Source organism: Wyeomyia smithii, chromosome 3, assembly GCF_029784165.1.
Source record: "Wyeomyia smithii strain HCP4-BCI-WySm-NY-G18 chromosome 3, ASM2978416v1, whole genome shotgun sequence".
In the NCBI taxonomy this organism is placed as follows: domain Eukaryota; kingdom Metazoa; phylum Arthropoda; class Insecta; order Diptera; family Culicidae; genus Wyeomyia; species Wyeomyia smithii.
Window position 1 is genome coordinate 276,549,404 of NC_073696.1, and position 23,441 is coordinate 276,572,844.

Consider the following 23,441-nt stretch of genomic DNA (forward strand, 5'->3'; position numbering starts at 1 on the left):
TATTCTTAGATTTTATCTAATATTTGTAATCGAAATATAAACTCTCTTTTATACCTAATTCCTTAATTTCTCAATCAATACAACCGGATTTACGAAACCAGTGATCCTCATCCGAAACGTAGCATTCGCGTAAGAGCAGCAAATTCAGCAACAGCAAAAAAAAAATCCGGAATAGGAATCTATCCACTAACGAAAGTGAACTTAAGTGCTAGACACATCATAACAAAAACGACAAATATTTTCCAAACAACTTGCCCACTATTGTAAACGCCCCGAGCGTTTGTTGAACTCAAATCATTGACAACAGGGTCTGTTTGGTTTATTTTTTGCTCTTCTGCAAACACTTTCTAGTATTAAACCAAATCACCGTAAATCACCAGTAGCGATCAAAGCAGTCATTGACAATTGCTCACACCTTGGGCGTGATACGCGGCAGCCAACAAACGGACAGGTATAATGATGAGCGAGTCATGCATGGACACTTCAGCGTGGTGCCTTTCGGTGTGGCTGCACTACAGTTTCTTCCACCCAAGCAGGGCCGCCTCGGATTGGATCTTAGTTTGGGTGGAAGAGCGGCGTCGCCACCGCTGCCAGCAGTGCCAGCAGCTGCCACCAGTGGAAAATAATGTTTGAATGCTCCTATTCATAATTTTTCGTCCTACCCGGGCGCGCGCAAAGCCTACTGTGTTGTGTAGATAAAACCGATGAATGGCACGAGATTGCCGGGCGTCGTATGGCGCTTGTGGTTTGGCTGAGCTTGGCGAGGCGCGCGTGTTCGCGCTGGCGCACACGATCGGCGACAACATTGGCAATTGACGGCGCGGAAAACTATATTAGTGGGCTAGATTGGTTCGGTCGGTTCAGTCGTTGAAGTGTTGTGGACACGCGAATAATTCCGGCCTCCGAGTTTCGATTCTTACGCTTGAGTCGAGAAGTGTTTTGTAAGAAGCCAATATTCGCAAGATCACAGTGATAATGTGGACAATGGTGCAAGCTGGGATTTTATTGTCGATGTTTGTGCTGGCGTATAGTGAAACAATTCATTTCACGAACTCTGTTAAACATTTGCATACAACAAAGAATTTTACCACCTATGAGGTGGACGTGCCCGGTTCGAAACCGATTACCATCATCGAGGCTAATCCGGAAAATTCGAACGCCAGGAAGCCGGCTATGGGACAGCTTCGGAATGCTGTCGGAGCAGGTGTGGAAGAACATGCAAACGTTGTGCGAGATGATCTAATTAATGCCTTGAGGACAATGCCCCCCAAAAAGACGTTTTATTCTCCGGATTTGCTGAATAAGTTCCTTCAAGAGTACTCGGAGCGCTTGAAAAATGCCGACCCTAATACCAAACAAAAGCTAATGGAGATTGGTTTGATGACTAATAAACAAACACTAGAAGAGGATAGCGAGCAGAGCAAGGAAGATCAGTTACTTTTGGAGGACAGCGATGAGAGAAACGCGCTTGGTAATAGTAAGTGGTACAGTGACAATCGGAAGACTCATCCTTGGAACTTGAAGGATGGGTGGGTCACAATGGAAGCAGTTCCGTGGTCGGAAAGTAAAGTTTCCAAATGGCACAGCAATTCTAACAAACATAATTCATATCCAAGTAACAACCAATGGCCAGGAAGCAATAGTGAAGAAATGTCGTATCGACCAAAACCCGCGTATGCTTCGATAGCATCACAATCTCAATCGAACAATTTCTACAGCAGTTCGGACGATGATTACGTCGATAGTTTATACTCCCTAAATCGGCCAGAGGAAAAACCGTCCAAGCCGGCATTCGATTCATTCTACAACCGACGGTATAAACCGTCAGAGGATTATGTCCGGAAAACTTCCCAGTACAACCCGGATTACAGTGGAGATTCGTGGTACGATCATGGTTTCAAGAAACCAACAGACAGTAACAAGGTCCTTCATTCGCAGAGCGGTGACATCATCACAGACGGTCGTAAGCCACAGTTTCCTCCGCACGGCACCTCCCCGCTATACCAGCAGCAGCAGCAGCCATCCAACAAAGATCGGTACCACCCTCAATCCTACCCGAACGGAGGCAACGGCGAGTGGGTCCTAATCTCAACCACCAAAGGATACCAGTATCCCCGCCGGCAGGGCCAACGTGCAATATCCTTTCAACCTGCGACCCTATCCCATAAATCCATCAAACTGACCGTCCTCCCGATGAAGAACTCCCTGGACATGACCACCTCACACAACGGCTTGATTGAGGTGGCTTCCTCCACCCAAACGGTCGAGCAATCCTTCAAGGAACAACAAAACAAGCAGGGCACCGCTCTTCAAACAACCACCACAGCTGCTCCGGTGAAGAGAAAACGGCGCGTAACGCCGCAAATTTCGCTACTCCATCGTAACACCGCCAATCAGGACAGTACCGCCGTACTGGCGGCGCTCGGTGCAGGAATGGTTCCCGCAGCGCTGGCCGTTCTCGCTCCGATGGTCCTCGGCCGCCGAAGGAGGAGGCGCCGATCGGTCGAGCCGGAGCACCACCTGACGGTTCCTACTGGACTGTAGAAAAGGTGATGTTGGCTTTTGTTTTATACCTTCAATTGCTTTCGCTGGTGTGCTATTCAGTTGAAATTTATTTTGTGTGATTTAAACTCTTTCGTTAATATTTGGTAATGAGCCAAATTTATGCGTGCACAAATGTTACTCTTTCTACCACCGCACGGTCGGTGGTGTGGTGAATTGCAAGCAAATATTCGCTTGGGCTGCTATGGTTACGCTCTTGTTTGTTTTCCAGTCGCAAGTATTCAACTGCCTATGATTGTGCAATTTTGTGAATCTTTTTCAAAAGCTTCGACTCTAAAATGAGTACAAAACTAAATTAAAAAAAAAAACGAATTAAAAAAAAACTAACAACGTTGCAATTTATTTTAGGTGATAAAAGTCAAGGGTACAGTGGAAAGTAGATGAAGTACAAATATGGGAACTTACCGAATGCGAAATTATCGGTCCCCTGCATGATGAATAAGAATTAATCTCATATACGCCATCTTACAGAGCCGAATAAGCGAGAAATTCTATTCTCTAACAAGATTTATTAGCACTTCTTTGCTCAATTAAACCAAGATTGTAAAAATCGAAAAACCATTTCGAAAACACTACTTGGCTAATAGCTTAGTTCGAATCGAATTGATATTCAGCCACTCCATCTCCTCCAACAATCGTTTCGAGTAATGGGCCGACGCCAGATCCGGCCAAAACACCGCATCTTCGGTCTTATGACATTGCTTGATGGATGACGCTATTTCCGGCAGGCACTTCCTAGTTATTATCAATTTCCCCGTTCATGGGCAGTCCAGAGCGAAAGAAGAGCGGCTTCGACATCCCCTGATTGTCAGCCACAGTAACACCTTTTTGGGAAACGTGGTGTGTGAAATGAACTTCACCTCGGTGCTCACCTCCGCTCTGCCAGTCGTTGCCATGAGACAGGTCTCGTCGTCCGCCACCACCGCCACATCGCGATTTGCTGGAAAAATCAACTTGACCATCTTATTGCGTTATTGCCTGCAGCTCTGACACCAGTGAACGGGACTGCCACTTTCTGAAATATATGTACTTTTTCATTGCTTGGCCGGTTGCACCCACCTCCTGGCCTAACACACGCAGCGAGGCTGCGACTTTTTCCTCGGCCTTCCTCTTCAGTAACCTTTAAAGCTTCTTGTCGCTAAGGGTCGTCGGCCGTCTGGAACCGGGTTCTCTGTCGTTGTCCGATAGTGTCAAGATGTTGTAAATGCCGGAACGGACGTATCCAGTGTCCTTGAACTGCCACACGATGCCCGTTTTCGACGCGATGGGGTAGGGGAGAACCGTACAAGACGCACCAGTTGGGTAAGATGCCCCATGCTATTAATTCCCCAAAATACTTACACATGTAGCTTTTTAAGACGAAATTCTTCGCTTTTCCCATAAAACCCAGCTTCTCTACAGTTCTCATATAAAAAAAAGTGTGCCATAATGACTAAAATACATAAAAAACTGTGCAATTGGCTGTGGCTCTGTCCAACATGTAATTATTCATGAATTTTATTTAAGATTTTATGATTAACTGACTGGTAAATAATACAAAAAACTATGGTTCCCCTAACCTTTACACTTTTGGAGTTTATAATACTATGAGTATTTCAAATTATTTCACTAACTTTGGTCAATTTTTACCTCAAAATAATCAAAATTAAAATTGGGGCAGAATGCACTATGAAGAGCTGCAGGAGATGGTTTGACAACTTAGAGCATGTTCCATTATTTTTGATTTTACTTTTGAGACTTCAAGCGCTTCTCACTTCGCGTGCTGATTTCTGCTAGTGGCATATTAGTCCCCTGCTTTGGAGCATACTGACCTTTGTTGTGGTGCGTTTTGGTCACGGGCTTGTTTGGCGGCAATGGTAATTTTTACCAAAAAAGACATTGAAGTCGAGTGTTTTATAATAAACCTCACAATAAACATACAATAAATAGATCCTACAATCATTCTACACGTTCAATGTCGCTTTGAAATGATTTGAAGCGCTGTAAATTGAGAAAATGCTTAACTGGTGCGTTTTGTACAATCCTTCCCTACCTTTCTTTGAACGCGCACACTTCTGAACGGAGTAGTTTCACTGTTTTCGTCATCACGATTAGTGTTCGACTGATAGAGGTGTCAAATGTTGTCTGCTGACTCATGAGTTACTATGATTGATGTCTCATGGGTAGTTTCGTCAGTACGTGTGAAGGTAAACCCATGAAAAATCGGTAAATTGTCTATTTTTTATTAGACCTCATCTCACTTACTACCTACATCCCACTTACTTACTTTCCAGATGAAACATACCTAAGGATTTCACCTGCGTCACAATGTTACACCAATGCACTCGGTCCATGGCAGCTTGCCTCCAGTGTCTTGAGCGTCTTACACTTCCAAGATCTTGCTCCACTTGGTCCAACCACCTAGCTCGTTGAACGTTGAGCGCCTCTACGTCTTGTACCCTTCCAGCATTAGCTGTTCTGGATACTGGGCGCGCCTTAGAGTTGCGCCAGCTCCTGGTTCATTCTTCGTCTTCATACGCCATACACATACCCATGTTCCGGGGTACACAAATTCGTTTACCACTTCAAACCCATCTCCGTTGACCACTGCGCTACTGCCTATGCGAATCCTATCGCGCTCGGTTCCCCCTGCCAGCAGATACTTGGTCTTCGACTTATTCAGCTTCAATTCAACCTTTTCTGTTACAGGTTTCTACACAAATTGATCTTATGCCTCTACGCCATTCAGGTGTTCATTGTAGTGCTGCTTCCACTTGTCGATCACCCTACGTTCATCCGTCAAGATTCCTTCCGACACATTCAGCTTGCGGCACAAAGCCTGCGCGAGATGCGTTTAGTTTCTTGTAGAATCTACGTGTTTCCTTGAGAACTAAACAGCTGCTCCATTTCCTCATACTCCAGTTCTTCCAGGTGGCACTTTTAGTCCCGGAAAAGATGGGTCTGCTGTTTTTTTTTCTGTTTGTATCGACTCACGTTATGACGGGTCCTTTGCTGCAGCATCAATGCCCGCGCTGCATTTTTCTCGTCTAGAATCGTTTCACACTCCTCGTCGGACCATTCGTTACATCGATTCTTCTCGACAATTCCAACAGCACCTTCCGCTGCGTTGCTAATGGCAGCTTTTACAGTACTCCAGTAGTCCTCCAGAGGGAATGGTCAGAATCGACGATAGGTTCGAATGCCGATAGTATCCGAGAAGAGCCTTACGTTAACCAAAACGTGATCAATTTGTGTTTTAGTCTGTTGTGGTGATCTCCAGGTGCACCGATATGGGCTATGCTGGAAGTAGGTTCTATGTGTGACCATGTTCTTGGAGGCGGCGGAGCCAATGAGTCGAAGGCCGTTTTGGTTCGTGAGCCGATGTGCGCTGAACTTTCCAATAACCGGTCTGAAGTCGTCCTCCTGGCCAACCTGAGCGTTGAGATCTTCGATAACGATCGTGTTAGGGCAGCTATCGTATGCACGGTCCAGCTGCGCGTAAAAGGCGTCCTTATCATTATCGTTACTTCATAGGTGAGGGCTGTGCATCTTTTAGATACTCACGTTTAAGTCCGAGCTGTTTAGTGTTTCTATATCAATTGTAAGTATCGTTTGACTATTTGAATCGTGGTTTACTGCCGGTACCCGCATTACTGTCCCATACTGATTTTGGTCACTTTTGAGTTATCATCGGGAATCGACTTAATTGTTATCATATTTTCTGTAAAAAAATTAAAATTGATACTTTTGTATGGAAAACATGGAAAAAATACCAAGTTGTTTTTGTCCCATATTGAAAGTACCCGCATTACAGTCCCACTGCATAGTGGTACAAAGTGCAAACATATAATTTTGCTCCAGATTAGTGTTTATCGGATAATTTCAGGCGCATAGAAGTATGTCATTTAATTAACTAGACTAATGTTGTTTTTCTGTATTACAATCTACGTTGCCAATGATACTGCCGGTTGCTGGTTGAATTTATATGTGATGGGACGAAATATGCGAGTACTTTTCAAATGTACCCGCATATTTTGTCCCATTTTGTCTTTTTTTTTTCAAGTTATATAACGTAAAACCAATTCCATCCATGGTTTTTTGTTCTCAACGATAAACTTGTGGTGCTATTAAACTGTTATGGTCATTGGTTCTGGATGTAACTGCTGGAAATCCGAAATTTCACGGATAATATTAAATCGCCGTTTTCTCAACATGTTGTTTTTCATTATGGGACAGTTATCCGGGTACCGGCAGTTTATCGTCATGCATAAAATGATTTAGGTCATTCTTCTACACACAAAGTGATACTGCCTATAATCGCATATCAGTCCCATCTGGAAAATCAACGAGTTGAGAAAACAGCGCTTGAAGATATTTTTCTTGTTTTGGGTATTTCACCCTTTTTTTTTTGGGGTGGGTTATTCTTATTTTTTCGACATAATGTAATGAAATAGACCCTAATCATAAATTCTTCATTAAAGAATTGTTTTTTTCGTGAAAATTACAATGAAAAATAAGGAAGAGACTGATATGCGATTATTCAGGCCATCGAGTAGTAAAATAATCGCATACCAGTCTCAATTTCAACCACTCTGTGTAGGAGTAGTCATATTTTTCTCAAGTATTTTGAATATGGACATACCTTTATGACCGCAGACAGCTTCTATGCTGCATGGAGTATGGCGGACACGTCCACCCATCACTTACCCCGACTTTAAGGTCGTCGTTGAAACAGGAAAATATAAGGTTGTAGTCTTGGATATGCTGCTGGATAATTTCCTTTCTTATGTCTTCAGTGTTTCGCAATACGTGTAAAATTATTCCGCATTGGCCCGTGCATTTAGCATATTGGAAAAGTGGGAAAAGAGGGAAGTTTCCAATTTCAGTACAACAGTGACTTGACGGAAGACGACGGCGATGAAAAGCGGTACAAGCTGTTTTAGCTAAGCAACTAAAAACGATTTCTTCTGATTTCTGACAATTTCAACTTGAATGATCATTTGAAATGAGCAGATCATTCACAGAAAATTAACTCTTCACAGGAAGGAGCATTGCTCGTAGCTATTATCCCTCTGATTGACGAACCCAATAACCTTTTGGGGACGAACTTCAGAAAACGTTGCAGTTTCAGTGTCTATTTAAAATTAACTTTTGTGTGGAATTGATTTGAAACAACCTTGGGTTTATTAATTATTTGAGGATTTTTTTAACAGTTAAAAGCTTTTAACCAAGTATATGTTATATGGATTGAAGAAAGAATATGGCCATACTCAGAAAAAAAACATTTGGTGGGACTGATATGCGATTATTTTTAAGATGGGACGATTTGACCTCATATTTTTTCTGACTTTTTTCAAATAAAACATACTTTTTTGTTTCCTTAGTCTATAGTAAACCAAGAAATAGATGGAATCGGATATTTAACTAAAAAACGATGGAAATTCATATAAGACTGCTATGCGATTATAGGCAGTGAAATGAAATATAACAAAGATGATTAAATTTAAATAGATTACAGAAACATGTATTCATCAACTTTCACATCATTTCAAGAAGTTTCACGACAGCTTTTTCAATTTTGCGGGTATCAGTTGAATCGAATTTTGTTTTTAAACTGGACAAAACAGGGGTTAGATGTGACCAACATACCGTTTAGACTGTAAGCTTCACGAATTTGTGGATATGTCCTATCGTCGTAGAAAAATATACCTACCTACGTAAAAACATGCTGTACCCAAAATCAAATATCTTTTAAAGCGGCAGAAAGAGGCAGCTTAAGTTAGGTTTTTCGAATAGCTAATACTGAAATCATTAAATAAAAGAAGAATATAAACATGTTACTCGTAGGTAAATCACTTTTCCACGTGTTCGAAATTAGTGCAAAATTGTGTTTTTATGTTTGTTGGAACGTTGTGTTCAGGTGTGACATGGTAAGATATACTGTCTTACTCATATTGTAAGATTTCAAGCATAATATCATCATTATTTGGAAGAAGAACCTACATTTTGTAAGGTGGTAAAAATTATCAAACTATATTTTTCTAATTTTATCAAATGATTAGCTAAAATATACGAATTATTTACAATTTATGATTGATTCTTGGTCTGTTGGCATTCTAGTTTTAGCAGAGTATCGATATCGAATCTAGTTCCGGAAAACAATCTTAGGTGTTGTGTAAGCTTTTGTATGAGGCTGTCCCAATGTGCGACGTCACATTTCGTAGTTGCTCGTAAATGATTGATCTGAGCTAGTGAAGTAGCCTAAAGAACCACGTATAGATGGCAATTTGGGATTAGGTTACCATCTTCAATGTACAACAACAGTTCGGGTTCGCCACAGAAGGCAGAATCACAAAAGACAGAAGCACGAAAGGCAGAATCAGGAAAGGCAGAATTCTCTGACCGTACACACAAGGCAGAATATTCCAAAAGACGGAAAAATGAAAGGCAGAATTTCGAAGGGCACGAAAGGCAGAATCACTAGAAGCAAAACCTGTCTCACGATAACCTAGTGCGTGATGCCAAATTAGTGCGAATCCTGACGGTAGCGAGTAAGGACAGCATACACTTGAACAATAGAGTCGGCCAACGGCCGCGAGTGTGTGTTATTCGAGCGAAAATAGTTGCAACTAGTTGCAGCTGCAGCTATGTAGCAACGATCGAAGCACACCAGTAAGTTACTATTCGCGCTGCTGCTATCACAACTTTGGCTGCTGTTATTGTTGCACCTGTTGTTACCGTTGGGGTTTGCTTACACAAATTCGGCACAGACAAAGCAACATTTGATTCAACAGCAATTGATTGGCTCGTTGCTATCGCGTTGTTGGGAGGGTTGTTATTTCCCCAGCTGAAAAAGTAATAATCGGTGCGGTTATGGTGTAGGGTGCCAAGTTAGCTTTAGCAACTTGAATTTAGATCCTGCTATTTATGAAATTTATGATTTATGATGCTATTTTGAAAGACTTAGAGGGCGAAATCAAACCCGTTGCGCGATGCCAGATCAACTATTCGCGTGACACTACCGCGTGATTATATTTTTCGTGGCTTTCTTGAACATGCCATTTTGTGATTCTGCCATTTGTGCTCTTTGTGATTCTGCCTTTCGTAATTCTGCCTTTCGAGATTTAGCCTTTCGTGATTCCGCCTTTTGATTTTCTGCCTTTCGTAGGAGACCCCAACAATTCGGTAGCCTCTGCTTTCTCTATAGATCGATAACGGCGCCAGCTATATCCTTACGATTGGGTTAGGGGATGGAGGAAAGAAGTGTTACATACAATCGTTGTTGTCGGGAACCGAGCTTACATCTGCATCTCTAACGACAGTTATAACAAGGAATAGTACTTCTTTGCCTCCTTGCTAAGTGACGTATTTTTATACCTCTACCCTTCACCTGACGCCTATATAATTCTACTGCTTTTCTATACCGAGTCTCGCTAGTTACATTGCCAATTATCGCAAAGTATATACGCTATAGGTCTTACAAATAATGATGGTGTTAGCTCTATAAGAGTCTATAGGTTCCTTGATAACAGTTGCCATGCCTAATACTGAAACAAATTCTGCGTATATAAATTAGGGAAAGCGCACCAGTTATGACAATAGTTTGCACGTAGTATCAGTAGTTTGAATATTTTGATTTTAAAAATGCAGATATTTTTTGCTCAGGGTGTTAATTGTCAGGTAATAATAATTATAATTCATCATATAATAAGAAACTAAATATTTTAATTTAGTTTTATGAAAAAATGCCGTAGAAAAACCTCTTCTACCGAGTCCTAGCTATGACCATAATGTTCTTATGTTTGCCATAGGACTGTACCAGTTATAGTCATATAAAAAAAAAACATTAAATTTAGTTTTTATGTCCGTTACGTACAATTTTACCAGATATTAATCTGCGAAAAATGATTATGCTCAAAGGGGTGGCTTATAAACCACGTTAGCTTGTTCGAAGAAAACACGAACCGACGACCTCTCCCATGCAAGATGTATTCATACACCAAATTTAAACATTGAAACATGAGCTTTGGTTTCAGTTCTTATCTCTTTAGAAGTCTAAGTTCTTTTAAATTTCCCCTGAAAGTTATGTTTATTCTAAGCAGCAAATCAATTTGGTCCCAAACAAGAAACCAAAAGAAATCACAGTCACGACAAAGCTTACACTCAATGATTAAAATTTATTGGTACATATCACAAGTTATACAAAATCTAATAACAAGAAGTAATCTATTTTATTTATTTTATTTTATTTTATTTTATTTTATTTATTTCGTCAAACAAAAGTAGACTACATATGTTTAAAAACTAACTTACATGCTATATGCTATTTATACTAGTGGGAGCAAAAAAAAGAGTTTATACATAATTGAATAATAATTTCTTCACGTGACGGATTATTACAATGAATGTTTTCTATCGATTTAAATTGCGCGTTGAGTTGAAATATTGTTTCAATTTAGTTCTCGACATAGAAAAGTCAATTTCACAGTGTTGGTTATACACTAACATCATTTGATTAATTGGCCCGTATTTAGCATAATTGTTTCGTTGATGATTTAAAGAAAACAAAGTCCGAGTTCGTAAATTTCTAGAAGGTACATAAAGATTGAGTTTTGATAATATTCCGGGTGAATCGACACGTTGAGATACGATATCGTTAACAAATGACATCTTTGCGAATTCACGACGGGCTTTTAATAATTGGATGTCAATAAGTCTGCAGCGTTCGTCATATGATGGTAGGGGAAATGACGTCCATCGTAGATTACGAAGTGCATATAACAGGAATTGTTTTTGCACTGATTCTATTCTGTTTACATGTGTTGCAGAAAACGGAGACCATACAATGCTACAGTATTCTAAAAGTGACCTGACATAGGGATTATAAAATGTTTTTATTGTGTATGGATCTTGGAAATCATAGCGGAAACGTTTTATAAAACTGAGCATGTTACTAGCCTTATTAATAATTGTATTGTAGTGATCAGTGAATGTTAATTTTGAGTCGAGTATGACTCCTAGGTCCCTAACTCTTTCACTTTTCTCTACTACCTGATCTCCTAAGGAAATCATATTGCTTGGCATGTTTCTTTTTCTGCCAAAAGCCATCGAACTACATTTTTTAACGTTTAGCTAAAGAAGGCTTTTTTTACACCAAATGTAAAAATATTTTATCTCGTTACGAAGAATATTTACATCATCAGCGTTTTTAATTTCTATGAAAAGTTTAATATCGTTGGCATAAATAAGAATTTTTACATGTTTTAGAATAAAGGAAATGTCGTTTACAAATAATATAAATAGTAGAGGGCCCAAGTGAGAGCCTTGAGGAACTCCTGAGGTTACCTGAATAGGTTTCGATATTCTACCTTTAAATTTGACTGTTTGTTGACGATCTGTCAAATACGATTCAATCCATTTGAGTAATTGTGGATGAATTCCAATTTTTCGTAACTTGAAGAGAAGCAGGGGTATATCAATGCGATCGAAAGCTTTACTGAAGTCAGTATATAAGGTTTCAACATAATTACCTTTATCCATTGCGTTCAAAGAGAAGTTAATAAACTCGAGTAAGTTAGTTGTTGTTGAGCGCCCTTTGAAAAAACCGTGTTGCGTTGGGGTAATTCTATTTTTTATTTGGTGGAATGACTTTTTGTTTATTATTGCTTCAAAAAGCTTAGGTATACAGGAAAGAATGGCTATGCCTCGATAGTTGCTAATGTCGGTTTTTTTTACCAGATTTGAACACAGGCACTAGATATGAGTTTTTTCAGAATTTCGGGAAGCAACCGGATTCCAGCGACATATTGAAAATCAAGAACAGTGGGGAAGTTAGCTCTTTAGCTAAATGTTTCATGAATGCTGGCGGAATTCCGTCTGGTCCCGGACCTTTAGACGCATCCAGAGCTTTTAAAGTATCTTCAATTTCGCGTGCGCTGACATGTTCCGTATTGAAATAGTTGGGAAACTCAGGAAAGTTGGTGAAGAATGTATAGTCACGATCCGATTCGGAGAAAGTTGTATAATTTTGTTGAAAAAAATTAGCAAATAGATCAGAGATGTATGCCGGGTTCTCTTCAACTTTGTCATGCAGTTGCATTTTTGAAGGAAAATTTTCAGATTTTAACTTTGATTTAACATATTTGAAAAAAAATTTTTGGACAGGATTTGATTTCAAGCTCAGTCTTTAATGTGATCATGTGAATTATTGTGAATCAAATCAACACTCTGAGCTTAATTTTTCGTTTTGGTTTTAAGGCTTGCTTTTTTCGGCTTTATTATTCACGCTCCTCAGCTTTAGCCTTTTCCATTTCCTCACTTTTGAATTTCATTACTACACGTTCTTGAGCTTTTTGTTTACGTCGATCTTCTGTAATCTTCTTCTACTTCTCTTTTTCACGTATTTCATCAAGTCTTTCTTTTGCTGTAAAAACAGGGAAAACTCACTTTAAATCATTACGGCGCTTTGGGACGCGGCACGGACTTGGTGACAGTTTCGAAAAAAATTGACAACCGTCGAGCATGCCCCAGCTTTGATTCGCCTGCTTCTATAAGAATGCTATCTGCAGGATTCAGAGGCAAAGTTTCGAGGACTACTGTGGGTTCGTAGATTGGTCGAATTTCTTGTACTGTTCTTGATGAAGTTGTTGTTCTCGAATCTGTAGAATTTTCATTGCAATGAGCCAATCAGCAATTTGCTGCTCCTCCTTACAGATCGAAAACCCGTGGCTTTTTTCTTTTGCCACCGATCACTCATTCGGCATCGAACCGTGGGCATCGGAATGTTGAACATTTTGCAGGCCACATAAACAGTCTTTCTTCCGCTTTCTATAAATTGCTTGCATGTCTCAAGCATTTCTTCAGAATATTGACCAAGTTGGCATGCAATATTCTCACGCTGCTTTGACGCTTTTGCCATTCTTGAAAATCAAACGCTTATTGCAGTTATTAAAACTACAATTTTTGGTAGTTATCAACCTAGAATGATGATGCTGTCGCTAAATCAAGCAGTAATCACTAAGAAAGCATTAGGGGTAGTGCACCAGTTATGGCAATAGTTTGAAGGATGAATCATTCTTTTGAATATTTCGGTTGTAAAAATTCGGTTATTTTTATGTTCATGGTGTTCATTGTAAGGTAAAAACAATTATTATTCATCATATATTAAGAAACTGAAATTTTCTATATAGTTTAATGTTAAAACGCCGCAGAAAAAAACTCTTCCACCGAGTCCCAGTTATGGCTATAATGTTCTTTTGTTCGCCATAGAACTGGACCAGTTATAGTCATATCGAAAACAAAGCATTGAATTGAGTTTTCATATCCGTCACGTACAATTTTACCAGATAATGATCAGCAAAAAAATATTATGCTCAAAAGAATGGTATACAAACCACGTTAGCTTGTTTAAATAAAATACGAACCGACGACCTCTCCTATGCAAGATGTATTTCTATACTAAATTAAAACAGTGAAACATGAACTTTGGTCTGACTTCTTATCTCATTAGAAGTCTAATGCCCTCTAACAATTATGTTTATATTAAGCAGCTAATCAATTTAGTCCCAAACAAGAAACCACAGGAAATCACATTCACGAGCATGAAGAAGCTGAAACTCAAGGATTAAAATTTATTGGTATATATCACAAGTTATACAAAATCTGATAACAAGAAGTAATCACATCAAAACTCTGGGCTTAGTTTTTCGTTTTAGTTTTGGAGCTTGCTTTTTTTGGCTTTTTTACGTCCAGACTCTTCTGCTTTGGCCTTTTTCATTTTCTCGCGTTTTAATTTCACCGCCACGCGTTCTTGAGCTTTTTGTTTCTTCGAGCTCCTATAACCTTTACTTATCCTTCTCACGTATTTCGTCAAGTCTTTCCTTTGCTGTAAGTCTGTAAGAACAGGGAAAAATCACTTTGAACAATTACGGTGCTTTGCGACGCGGCGCGGAGCTGGTGCCTTTTAAAAAAACTCACAGGAAGGTTGTGTGCAAAGCCACGACCGCAAGGTTGAAGTAGAATACTTTTACAAGAAAGATAACCCGGCTGCTTGCGTATCAGTCATTTTTCCTAGTAAATAAATGTTGACCGCTCATTGGCAGTATTGAAAATTCTGTGCAAATGAAGTTGAAGTACTACTCAATTTCAGTTTGCACATATAAATACGACCTCACTGAGCAGGAAAAGAACAAACTCTTTGCGGCGCAAACAAGTTTCAACAGTCAGAGTATATGTACATGTGAATTCAAATTAAGATACATAACTTTTGGTTAAAGCTCAGAACGAGAAAATATTAAATCTCCAATTCATTTGTTTCGTTGTCCTAAAAAGAACAGTTTGTAGTTGAATTTAAAATCGGATATGACGCTGATTGCATCTCTGTGTTACGCCGATATCGGGAGTTATGGTGAACTTGCGTATGACGAAGGCATCGTATTACCTGTTTTATTGAATGAGAGAAAGAGGAATATTGTAAAATTTTGTAAACATTTAACTCAAACAATATTACCAAATCGTAGTCAGGCACTCTGACAACAAAGTTGAAAGCTGTTATCACAATGAAAATCAGACAGCCAGCAGAAGTTCTGATTGCCAAAATCCAAAATGCCGAACAGCCGTAAAGAGGGCTGTTTATTCACCTACGGCAAGTTTCTCGCCCCATCGCTCGCGTTCGCGTTCACCATGGCAGAGGCCTAACTGTCTTTGTGAATGCGTTCTAACAGGGTAGTTTGTTATTCAAAGTCGGTTATGCGTATCACAGACTTTGCGCTGCCCCTACAGTGGGGGGTTTACTAAATAAAGTAAAAGTAAAAATTAGACAACTATAACAGAATTTGATTGCATCCCGCACAGAGTGTCTGCTTGTGTTGATGCCAGAAAATTATTCCTCTTCAATTATTTGTTTATTTGCCTTGAAAAAGGCATTTTTCGGATCAAAATCAGTTGCTGATCACAACCTTTGAGCTGCCCTAACAGTGAGGGAATTAAGATACACGGACAACATGCACTATGGAAGCTATTTCACATTCAGTAAATTCGACGGGTGCGACAGATTTAAATTGCTAGGATCCAACACAGAATGCTTGCTGGCGTTGTCAAAAATTATTAACTTTCAATGACTTGTTTATTTGCCTTGAAAAAGGCATTTTGATTTCCAAAATTGGATTTCCTGATGGCAATCTTCATGCTGCCCCAACACGGGGGGAATAATGGCAGTCTGGCGACACACCCTGAGGAAAACCGCGCTGCTTCTGAGACGTGGTGACCAACCACAGGGCTAGTGCTGCTGCTAAGGAAGGACGACTGCTATTGTCGCTGTCTAGAACTATTATGAACGGCTCCGGCTGAAACAGGCTCTTATATAGGCCCAATAGCATGTTTTCAATTGCAAGGTATATGATCCTGTCGACCGTGCTTGGGAAGCAAGCATATAACGACCAATCAGAGGTCGAATTTTTCGTTTTGACAAGGCTTGACTATTTTCAATAGTACAATAGTGTGAATAATAAAATTACAATTATCTTATTTTGGAAAGAATCTTAGAAGATTTTCCAATCTATTGCTGCAAGAACGAAGGAAATCCATCGGATACTAACCGATTTATTAGCATTTGAAATTGGACATATTTTTCACTTTTTTCGGTTTTAGATTTTCATTTCACATCCCTATGTAGCCGAACTTCCTGAGAGAAGTATTCTACTTAAAAAAATTAAAACCGTCTAGCGTGTCCCAGCTTTGGTTTGCTGACTGCTTCTATTAGAGCAACCCCTCCAGTGGCTAAATTGAAGTTTCTAAAGCTAGTTTGGCCACTCCTACTATAACGCGGCAACCGCACCGGGCGTTGCTATGTTGGTTTGGGAAATGGCAATCCCCATCTCGGGTAGTAGCGAGTTATTAAATTTGGCAACGCGATAGCAACGAGCCGATTCGTTGCTATTTGATGAAATGTCAAACTGTTGTTTTTTTTTGTGCCCGATAGTGAATGTTCGTAATAATATTACGATGAGTGTTTTGAATGCGGACTCAATTGGTCGGCCTCGGAGGACGAAGTGTTTTGCCTCGCTTGTTAAACACGTCGTAGGACGCAAGTGTCGGCGTGAACCACTACTCAATTTTATTTCCGATTGAGCTGAAATTTGGCACAGGGTGTTTTTCGGGCAGGTAAACATTTTGTATAGGTTTTTTATTGAGATGACCATTTTGGTTGGCATTTTGGTCTGCAACTTAAACGATGCGGAAAGCTCAAATCCTCACAAGATTGGCCAATATTATTCAATAAACCTGGAAGGTTTAAGCAAATCTGCTCGGGAGTATTACCAACTATTTTCCCGTTTCGTTCGATCGTTGTATAAAAAACCACTTATCTCCTTTACCGCTGTTTCAAAAACAACCTAAGATGCGTTCGAAAGCGGCGTTGGAAATGGTCATCGGTATAAACCGTTGTTAAAACGCTGGATGGCACCTTCCTCCGTATGGCGGTTTTTTTGGGTATTTACTAGGCTGAGAGTCGCCCCGAATCTTTCCAAAAACCATTTTCTTAATCGCGTACAAGGAAATTTGTTTTGCGAAATCACTTTCTTCATCACTAGAATCAATCAATTAATCGAAAACAATTTACGCGTTCTATATTTAAGTTCTTTTTAGCGGCAAATTTTTCAGATAATAATAGCAAACTGTGGGAACCGAGTCAGCATGAAATACAGAATACAACTAATGCCAGCTTTCAGTAGAATAGTCATTTAAGCCAACTTTGCGGGACGTGCCCAGTTTTACGGAATTACTTTAAATAAACATATAAGGATGAAAAAATTTATGTACGCACAAGTATAAAAATCTGCAAAAGAATTATGTTATCGATAACTTGGGAGAACGGAAACAAAATTAATACAAAGTTATGTGAAATGGAGGGAGCATTTTGTGAAGTAGAAAGAACGTAGATCATTCCGGAAACGATTGACTGACGGATAAGTTGGTTATTACTAGATCCGCAAAAAAATATGCGAAATACATCACAAACAAACATTTTGCCAACGCTGGCTAGGGACGGTCTTCAGAAATTGGCAATGCCGGTGTGAAAAAGAAATAGTGGAATTGGTAATCCCCATTAGCAACGACCGGTGCGAAAATCGGTTGCTATCCAAAATAGCAACGGCCAGCGTTGTGAAAATAGCAACTCAAATGGCAACTCACCGGTGCGCTTGCTCTTAGAATGCTATCTGCAGGATTCAAAACCAAAGGTTCAAGGACGGGACGCGGTGGACTCACAGATAGGTTTAATTTCTTGTACAATCAAGAAGTTTTTGTTCTGGAATTTGGAAAATTTATAATTTTGTCGCCGTTACGTTTTGCTTTCCTGGTGCTTGTTCAACCTCGTAGACGTTGCGAGAACCGGTCTGTGCTATAACCTCCTTGGACTTGGGATGTAGGTAAAAGGATGTCTCATCCCCATTCCATACTTTGTTAGAAATGCTCAATATATGGAGCAAGTCATTTTTCGTAAGAAAGTTTCTGGTAAAACCAAACCAACAACGAAGATCTTTCTCGGACACTCGCGCGCTAGCTGATGTTATAGCTAAAATTAAACGCTTATTGCAACTTTTACAACTAAAATTTTAGCTAGTTACCAACCAGAAACGATAATGCTGTCCCTAAATCAAACAGAAATCACTAAAAAAAACTAAATACTCCGAAAAAACGTTTGCCGATGGTTTGTTTACTTTTGTTTTGATATGGCGATAACTGGTGTTTCCCACGTGTGCTATGATCCATTCGCATGTTGCCAAATGGGAAACTTCAAATTGTTTTGTACCGATTATGGTAATACTGATAAAATGTTTAGTACGATAAAAACACCACAATTTAACAGTTTATATGAATGGATAATTTAATTTCAATGCCAAATACGTTATTTTAAAACTTATATTGTTACTAACTTGTTCCTACCAGCGATTTCAAAATAGCATGTCCACTAATGAAGTGATAAGAACCTCGTATGAAATGGAGGTAAAGCTTAAAAAACTTCAGTTTTCTAGCAAAACAATTATGGACATTTATGTTTAATGATTGATTATCATAAAACAAATAGAATTTTTTCATGTTTAGTAAATTTTATTCGATATTAAATATTCAATGTCTTTTAATTTTAAGTTTTTTGAGCAGTATAGCCATAACTTGTGCTATTGCTATAACTGGTGCTCCTACCCTAAACGTTTCCCGATGGTTTGTTTACTTTCGTTCTGATATAGCGATAACTGGTGTTTCCCACGCGTGCTATGATCCATTCGCATGTTGCCAAATGGGGAACTTCAAATTATTTTGTACCGATTATGGTACTACTGATAAAATGCTTAGTTCGATGAAAAACACCACAATTCAACAGTTTATATGAATGCATAATTCAATTTTAATGCCAAATACTTTATTTTAAAACTTATATTGTTATTACTCTGTTCCTACCAGCGAGCTCAAAATAGCATGTCCTCTAAGAAAATGAATAAGAACTCGTATGAAATGGAGGTAGGGCTTGAAAAATCTATTTTTTTTTTTGCTAAAAAATGATGAATATTTATGTTTAATGATTCGTTATCATAAATTGAATAGCATTTTTTCATGCTGTGTAGTTTTTTTTTCGGAAAAGTTCGATCGAAGGAGTTGAATCGAAGTTGCAACAATCTACAGAGCACCATTCCATCGAGGAAATCTTAAAATTTGTGGGATTCTAACTGAAATATTGAAACCTACTTTCTAAAAACAAGTCTTGTAATAAAGCCTGTTCATATCTGGGTAATATTGTTGATATTTTTATTGCTTCCCTGCAAATTCAATGAATAAGAATTTAGCGTTACAAACTTGCGGCACAAAGTTTAAGGCTATACAACTTGCGAAGCATGTTTTGTATAAATTTTTAAACCAATTTGTGTGTTTATAGAGTTAAAAAAAATATAATATATATTCTAAAGGTAAAATAAATGTAAAGACGGTTCTTCAAAATTCAACACCTTCATATTTGTTTTCTTATATCGGCTTTATTAGATCGATAGATAACTATTTCTTTCATTTCCATTTTGTTTGCCTTTATTTAAACTCAGCACTTAACTCAAATTGCGTTTTGCTTAACGTATGCTATTGTTTATATATTTCTATCAAAGTTTCCTAGTGCCAACAATTTGATGAATGACGAACTTAAGTATTATCAGCCCAACGATTAATGCGAATTTGTCGCTTTGACCTTTTGATTTCGGAAACACGTCTTTTGGTTGGTTCGCACCATCATGGTTAACTGCGATATTTTAGACTAACGATGAGTGAAATCTGTATTTTTTTTTTTCGTTGATTATATTTGCTCTTTATTCTAATATAATTTTTCGGAAGCACAAAGCGAAAGCCATCAAAACATACTCTCTAGCCTGATTTATAACACCAAAATTTTTTTTATTTTCTTATAGCAATGCTAACCGTATTCAAAAGCTTCAACTCGAACCAGCCCCTTTCTCTCTCTATCTCCATCAACCTATTGCTAACGAGGCTTAAGTTCTAAGCCTGGGACTGTCATCGGGGAAACGAACCTGGCAAAAACGAATCCAACAGTACAAAACCTCATCCGGCTGGCCGCCATCTTTTAACATAACCCAAAAGATCGCCCGAAAAACATCACATAACATTAAGACCCCATCTCTAGGACTGATTGAAAGTAAAGTTTCAAACGCAACCCGTATTTCCTCTAATTTATTCGTTTATTTATTGCAGTAAAATTTACCACCTAAGAAAGTATATGTATTTAAATAAATAATTTATTTCTGAGACGATAAAAAACACAGAATCGTTTAGTTTAGCGCTTAAGTCAAGTAATAAAGTAAAAAGTTAAAAAATACCACGTACTACGGGTATGTACAACAATGCCGAAATCAGGATCCCCATCGAGTTGTGATTCACTTAACCTGCAATCTAAAACTGTTTTTCTATTGTTGTTTCATACAGGGTAAAGAAAAAATAAAAGCTCGGTGCAGAGAAAAACTGGGCAAACGAGTGACAGTAGTAATTGTGTGCCATAATGACTCCCAGCAGCCTCCTTTCCGGTTCAGTGGCAGCCTAGGGGGAGATCGTTCCACTAAAAACCCAGATACAAGCTGAGGAGCGGATTCTCATTCGGTGGGCATCATCATCTAACGGACGGAGATTAGTAGCAGGTAGGTACCGGTTTTTGGGTCTCCCTCCCGTGTGAACGAGAATTCAATCCTCGAGCTCATGACCCCCGTTTGTGTGTGCTGCGCTCGGGTGTGGCTGTGATTAATACCAGGTGGAGGATATAAAAAACAAAACTAAAACAAAAACATCGGGAAAGGTTCGTCGTCGCTCACTGGCGAACCGCAGTCTGATTGAAGACACCATCAACGCGGTGCTGAACTCCGTTCAGATATCTCTGAAACTGGGAGGTCATCTGCTGGAGCAGCCTGATGCCCAACACCATCTTCATTTCGACGGTGTTACGAATCAACTCGGACCACGTTATCGGGCCACTCTCCCCGGACGGAGTGGAGGAACTGGTGTCAGGTTTATTCTGTTCGTCGAAGGTTACCTCGGCAGAGGTTTCCGTTGCGGGTTTCTTGTTCTCGCTACCGGGGATTTCATTGTCCATGTCGTTTTCGTCGGTACGACCGACGCTGAGCTCACGCTTCCGACGTCGTGGTCCGTGTTCGGGAACTGGCGCTGAAGTGATAATGTCCAACATGCTGTTATCCGGCTGACGGTAGACACTTCCCACTACGTACTGGGCATGGTGTTCCGGTCGATGTTCAGCCCCAGTGTATGCAGCCGGGTTCGGGAGCATTTCGTGCTCGGAACCGTCCGTATCATCCATACCTTCCATCGAGGATGGCGCGGATTCGGCGGCGGTTGTTAGAGGAGGAGTTTGCGTTGTGGTTGTTGTTGTTGTTGTTGTGGTGTAAACTGGACCCTCGGATGGTGTGTATAGAGGGGAGCTCATCTTCGCTTGGTAGCTCGGTGGGGTGTTGTAGAAAAACTCGTTGTGCGATTTGGCTTGAACGTTACGGTTGTACATGGCGTACATTTCCGGCGTTCCAGCGTAGGCCGGTCTGGTGCGGTAGTTAATGTGGGGGTATTTATTGGCGGAATAGCTTTGAACGTGGTAATTTCCATACTGGTGGCCAGTTCGTGTCGGTTGACTGATTCGCCGGCGGATGTTGTTGCGATAGTAGGATCTTTCCGGCATGCCGGCGATTAGTTTGCCGAACACTTCTTCCTCGTTCTGACCGTCGGTTGTTGCGTAGTCTTCGTAGTTCGAGAAGTAAACATCATCCTTGCGGTTCGTTTCATCCGACCGACGGAGGGCAGCCGTTAGTGGGCTACCAAGGAAGTACGATGCCAAACCGGCTGTGATGACCAATCCTACCAGACCGACTCCTACCGTTGGCATCACCTCGCGTGACAGGAAGTTCATGATCTGTGTCGTAACGGGTTTACTCTTGCTAGGAGGCTTCTTCTCGCCCGGTTTACTCAGCCCATCGTCTCCTTTCTTCTTGATGGGTTTCTTCTTGGTGGAAGTGGTGGTCTTTCGGGTGGGTTTTTTCTTCCCAACCTTGGTCGGAGAACGATCTTCCGGCAGGTCAAACATGGCGTCCTTCGGTTCTAGAATGAGGAAAGTTGAAGTCTCTACGGCATTGTCTTCTGGGTTTTCTTCCGGAGCGACACTGGCTGATTCGTTGATTGATAGTTCAGTGGTTGTTGTCGTTGCTGCGGTAGTTGTTGTTGGGACCGCTGTCGTGGTAGTTGCTGCGGTTGGCAAGGGTTTTTTCGTCTTTTTGGTGATTAGACTGACGTCTTCCACCTTGGGCTTGGATGCGTCCTGCAGCGAGCTTGCCTTGATGCGGGTTATAAACTTGTTGATCTTTTCCTTCTTCTCGTCGGACAAAATTGACGTCGTTCGGGTGCTGCTGGTCGTTCGGCGACGAGGTGTTGTTACTGGCTTACGACCACTGGTGGTTGCAGGACGTTTTGTTGTCGCCGTCGTCGTCGTGAATGGTCTCTTGGTGCTGTTGAGAATTTCCTTCTTCGATTCGGTTGATGTTACCGAATTGCTTCCACTTAGTAAAACCCACGTAGATAAGCCTTCCCGCGGGGTGGTTGTCTGTTGACGCACATGAATTCTTTCGGTCGGTTTGATCAGCTCCTTGTGATAGTCATCTAGAGGGACCGGCTCAGCAACGCCGGTATGACCAACAAACTTCTCGTACTTCACGACATGATCGTTCGCTTTGCCTTCGCTGATTATCGGTGCCTTCGGGTATTGTTGAATTCCGGCACTGGTTAGAATTTTCGTACTCGTCGCTACTACGTAGCCTGTGGATGCCAGTTTGCTTTTCAGTGATCCCTCCGGACGTTTGAACGGTGGACTGCAATGAAATAAGGAGATATAGGTGCTTGAGATCCGATATGCTGACGCGAAACGAACCGTACCAACCAACCAATCAACCGAGAGAGAAGGCTTTAGCCAGCCGAAAGCACTCGCACAGAGATGGAGGATGGATGGAGATAGAGAAGCAAACATGCAATTAGCCGTCACAGATATAGGAGGTTAGGACCGGTCTGAAAGAAGCGGGATTAAAACGCTCGTTTTGCAATCGTTGTCCAATCGCAACTTGGTTGGAAACATGGTTTATTGGTAAAATGTTAGTGGTCCAAAGATGCGCTAACAGGTGACATTCCGTTTCCGTTTGAAAAAAAGTTCAAAACTTACTCGCTAGCTTGTACACTAAATGTTATTTATCACTAGTAATACTACTGATTGTTGACATGTTGTTACAATCTAATCGTTACTCCACATACGGCTAGTTAAAACACTCAAAATCATAGCAAACCTAGTTTTGTTTCGATTTTTTCGTCTC

At 40.3% G+C, this 23,441-nt stretch overlaps 2 protein-coding genes across 2 annotated transcripts in view; one reads left to right on the forward strand and one right to left on the reverse strand.

Moving 5' to 3' along the window:
* The first annotated feature begins 878 nt into the window (after positions 1–878).
* LOC129728604 (uncharacterized) lies at positions 879–20,396 on the forward strand. The gene is made up of 2 exons (XM_055687052.1): positions 879–2,549; positions 19,986–20,396. Exon 1 carries the CDS (start codon positions 976–978, stop codon positions 2,542–2,544), a length of 1,569 nt encoding a protein of 522 aa, XP_055543027.1. The 5' UTR covers positions 879–975; the 3' UTR covers positions 2,545–2,549; positions 19,986–20,396.
* Positions 20,253–23,441, reverse strand: part of LOC129728603 (mucin-2-like) — a 71,807-nt gene continuing 68,618 nt past the window's right edge. Inside the window, exon 3 of the mRNA XM_055687051.1 lies at positions 20,253–22,949. Coding sequence (XP_055543026.1) covers positions 20,894–22,949 — 2,056 coding nt within the window. The 3' untranslated portion in view covers positions 20,253–20,893. The remainder of the gene's footprint in view (positions 22,950–23,441) is intronic.

Bases quoted from the DNA above. Each gene is read 5' to 3' on its own strand.
- LOC129728604 (XM_055687052.1), top strand. From the start codon at position 976: ATGTGGACAATGGTGCAAGCTGGGATTTTATTGTCGATGTTTGTGCTG.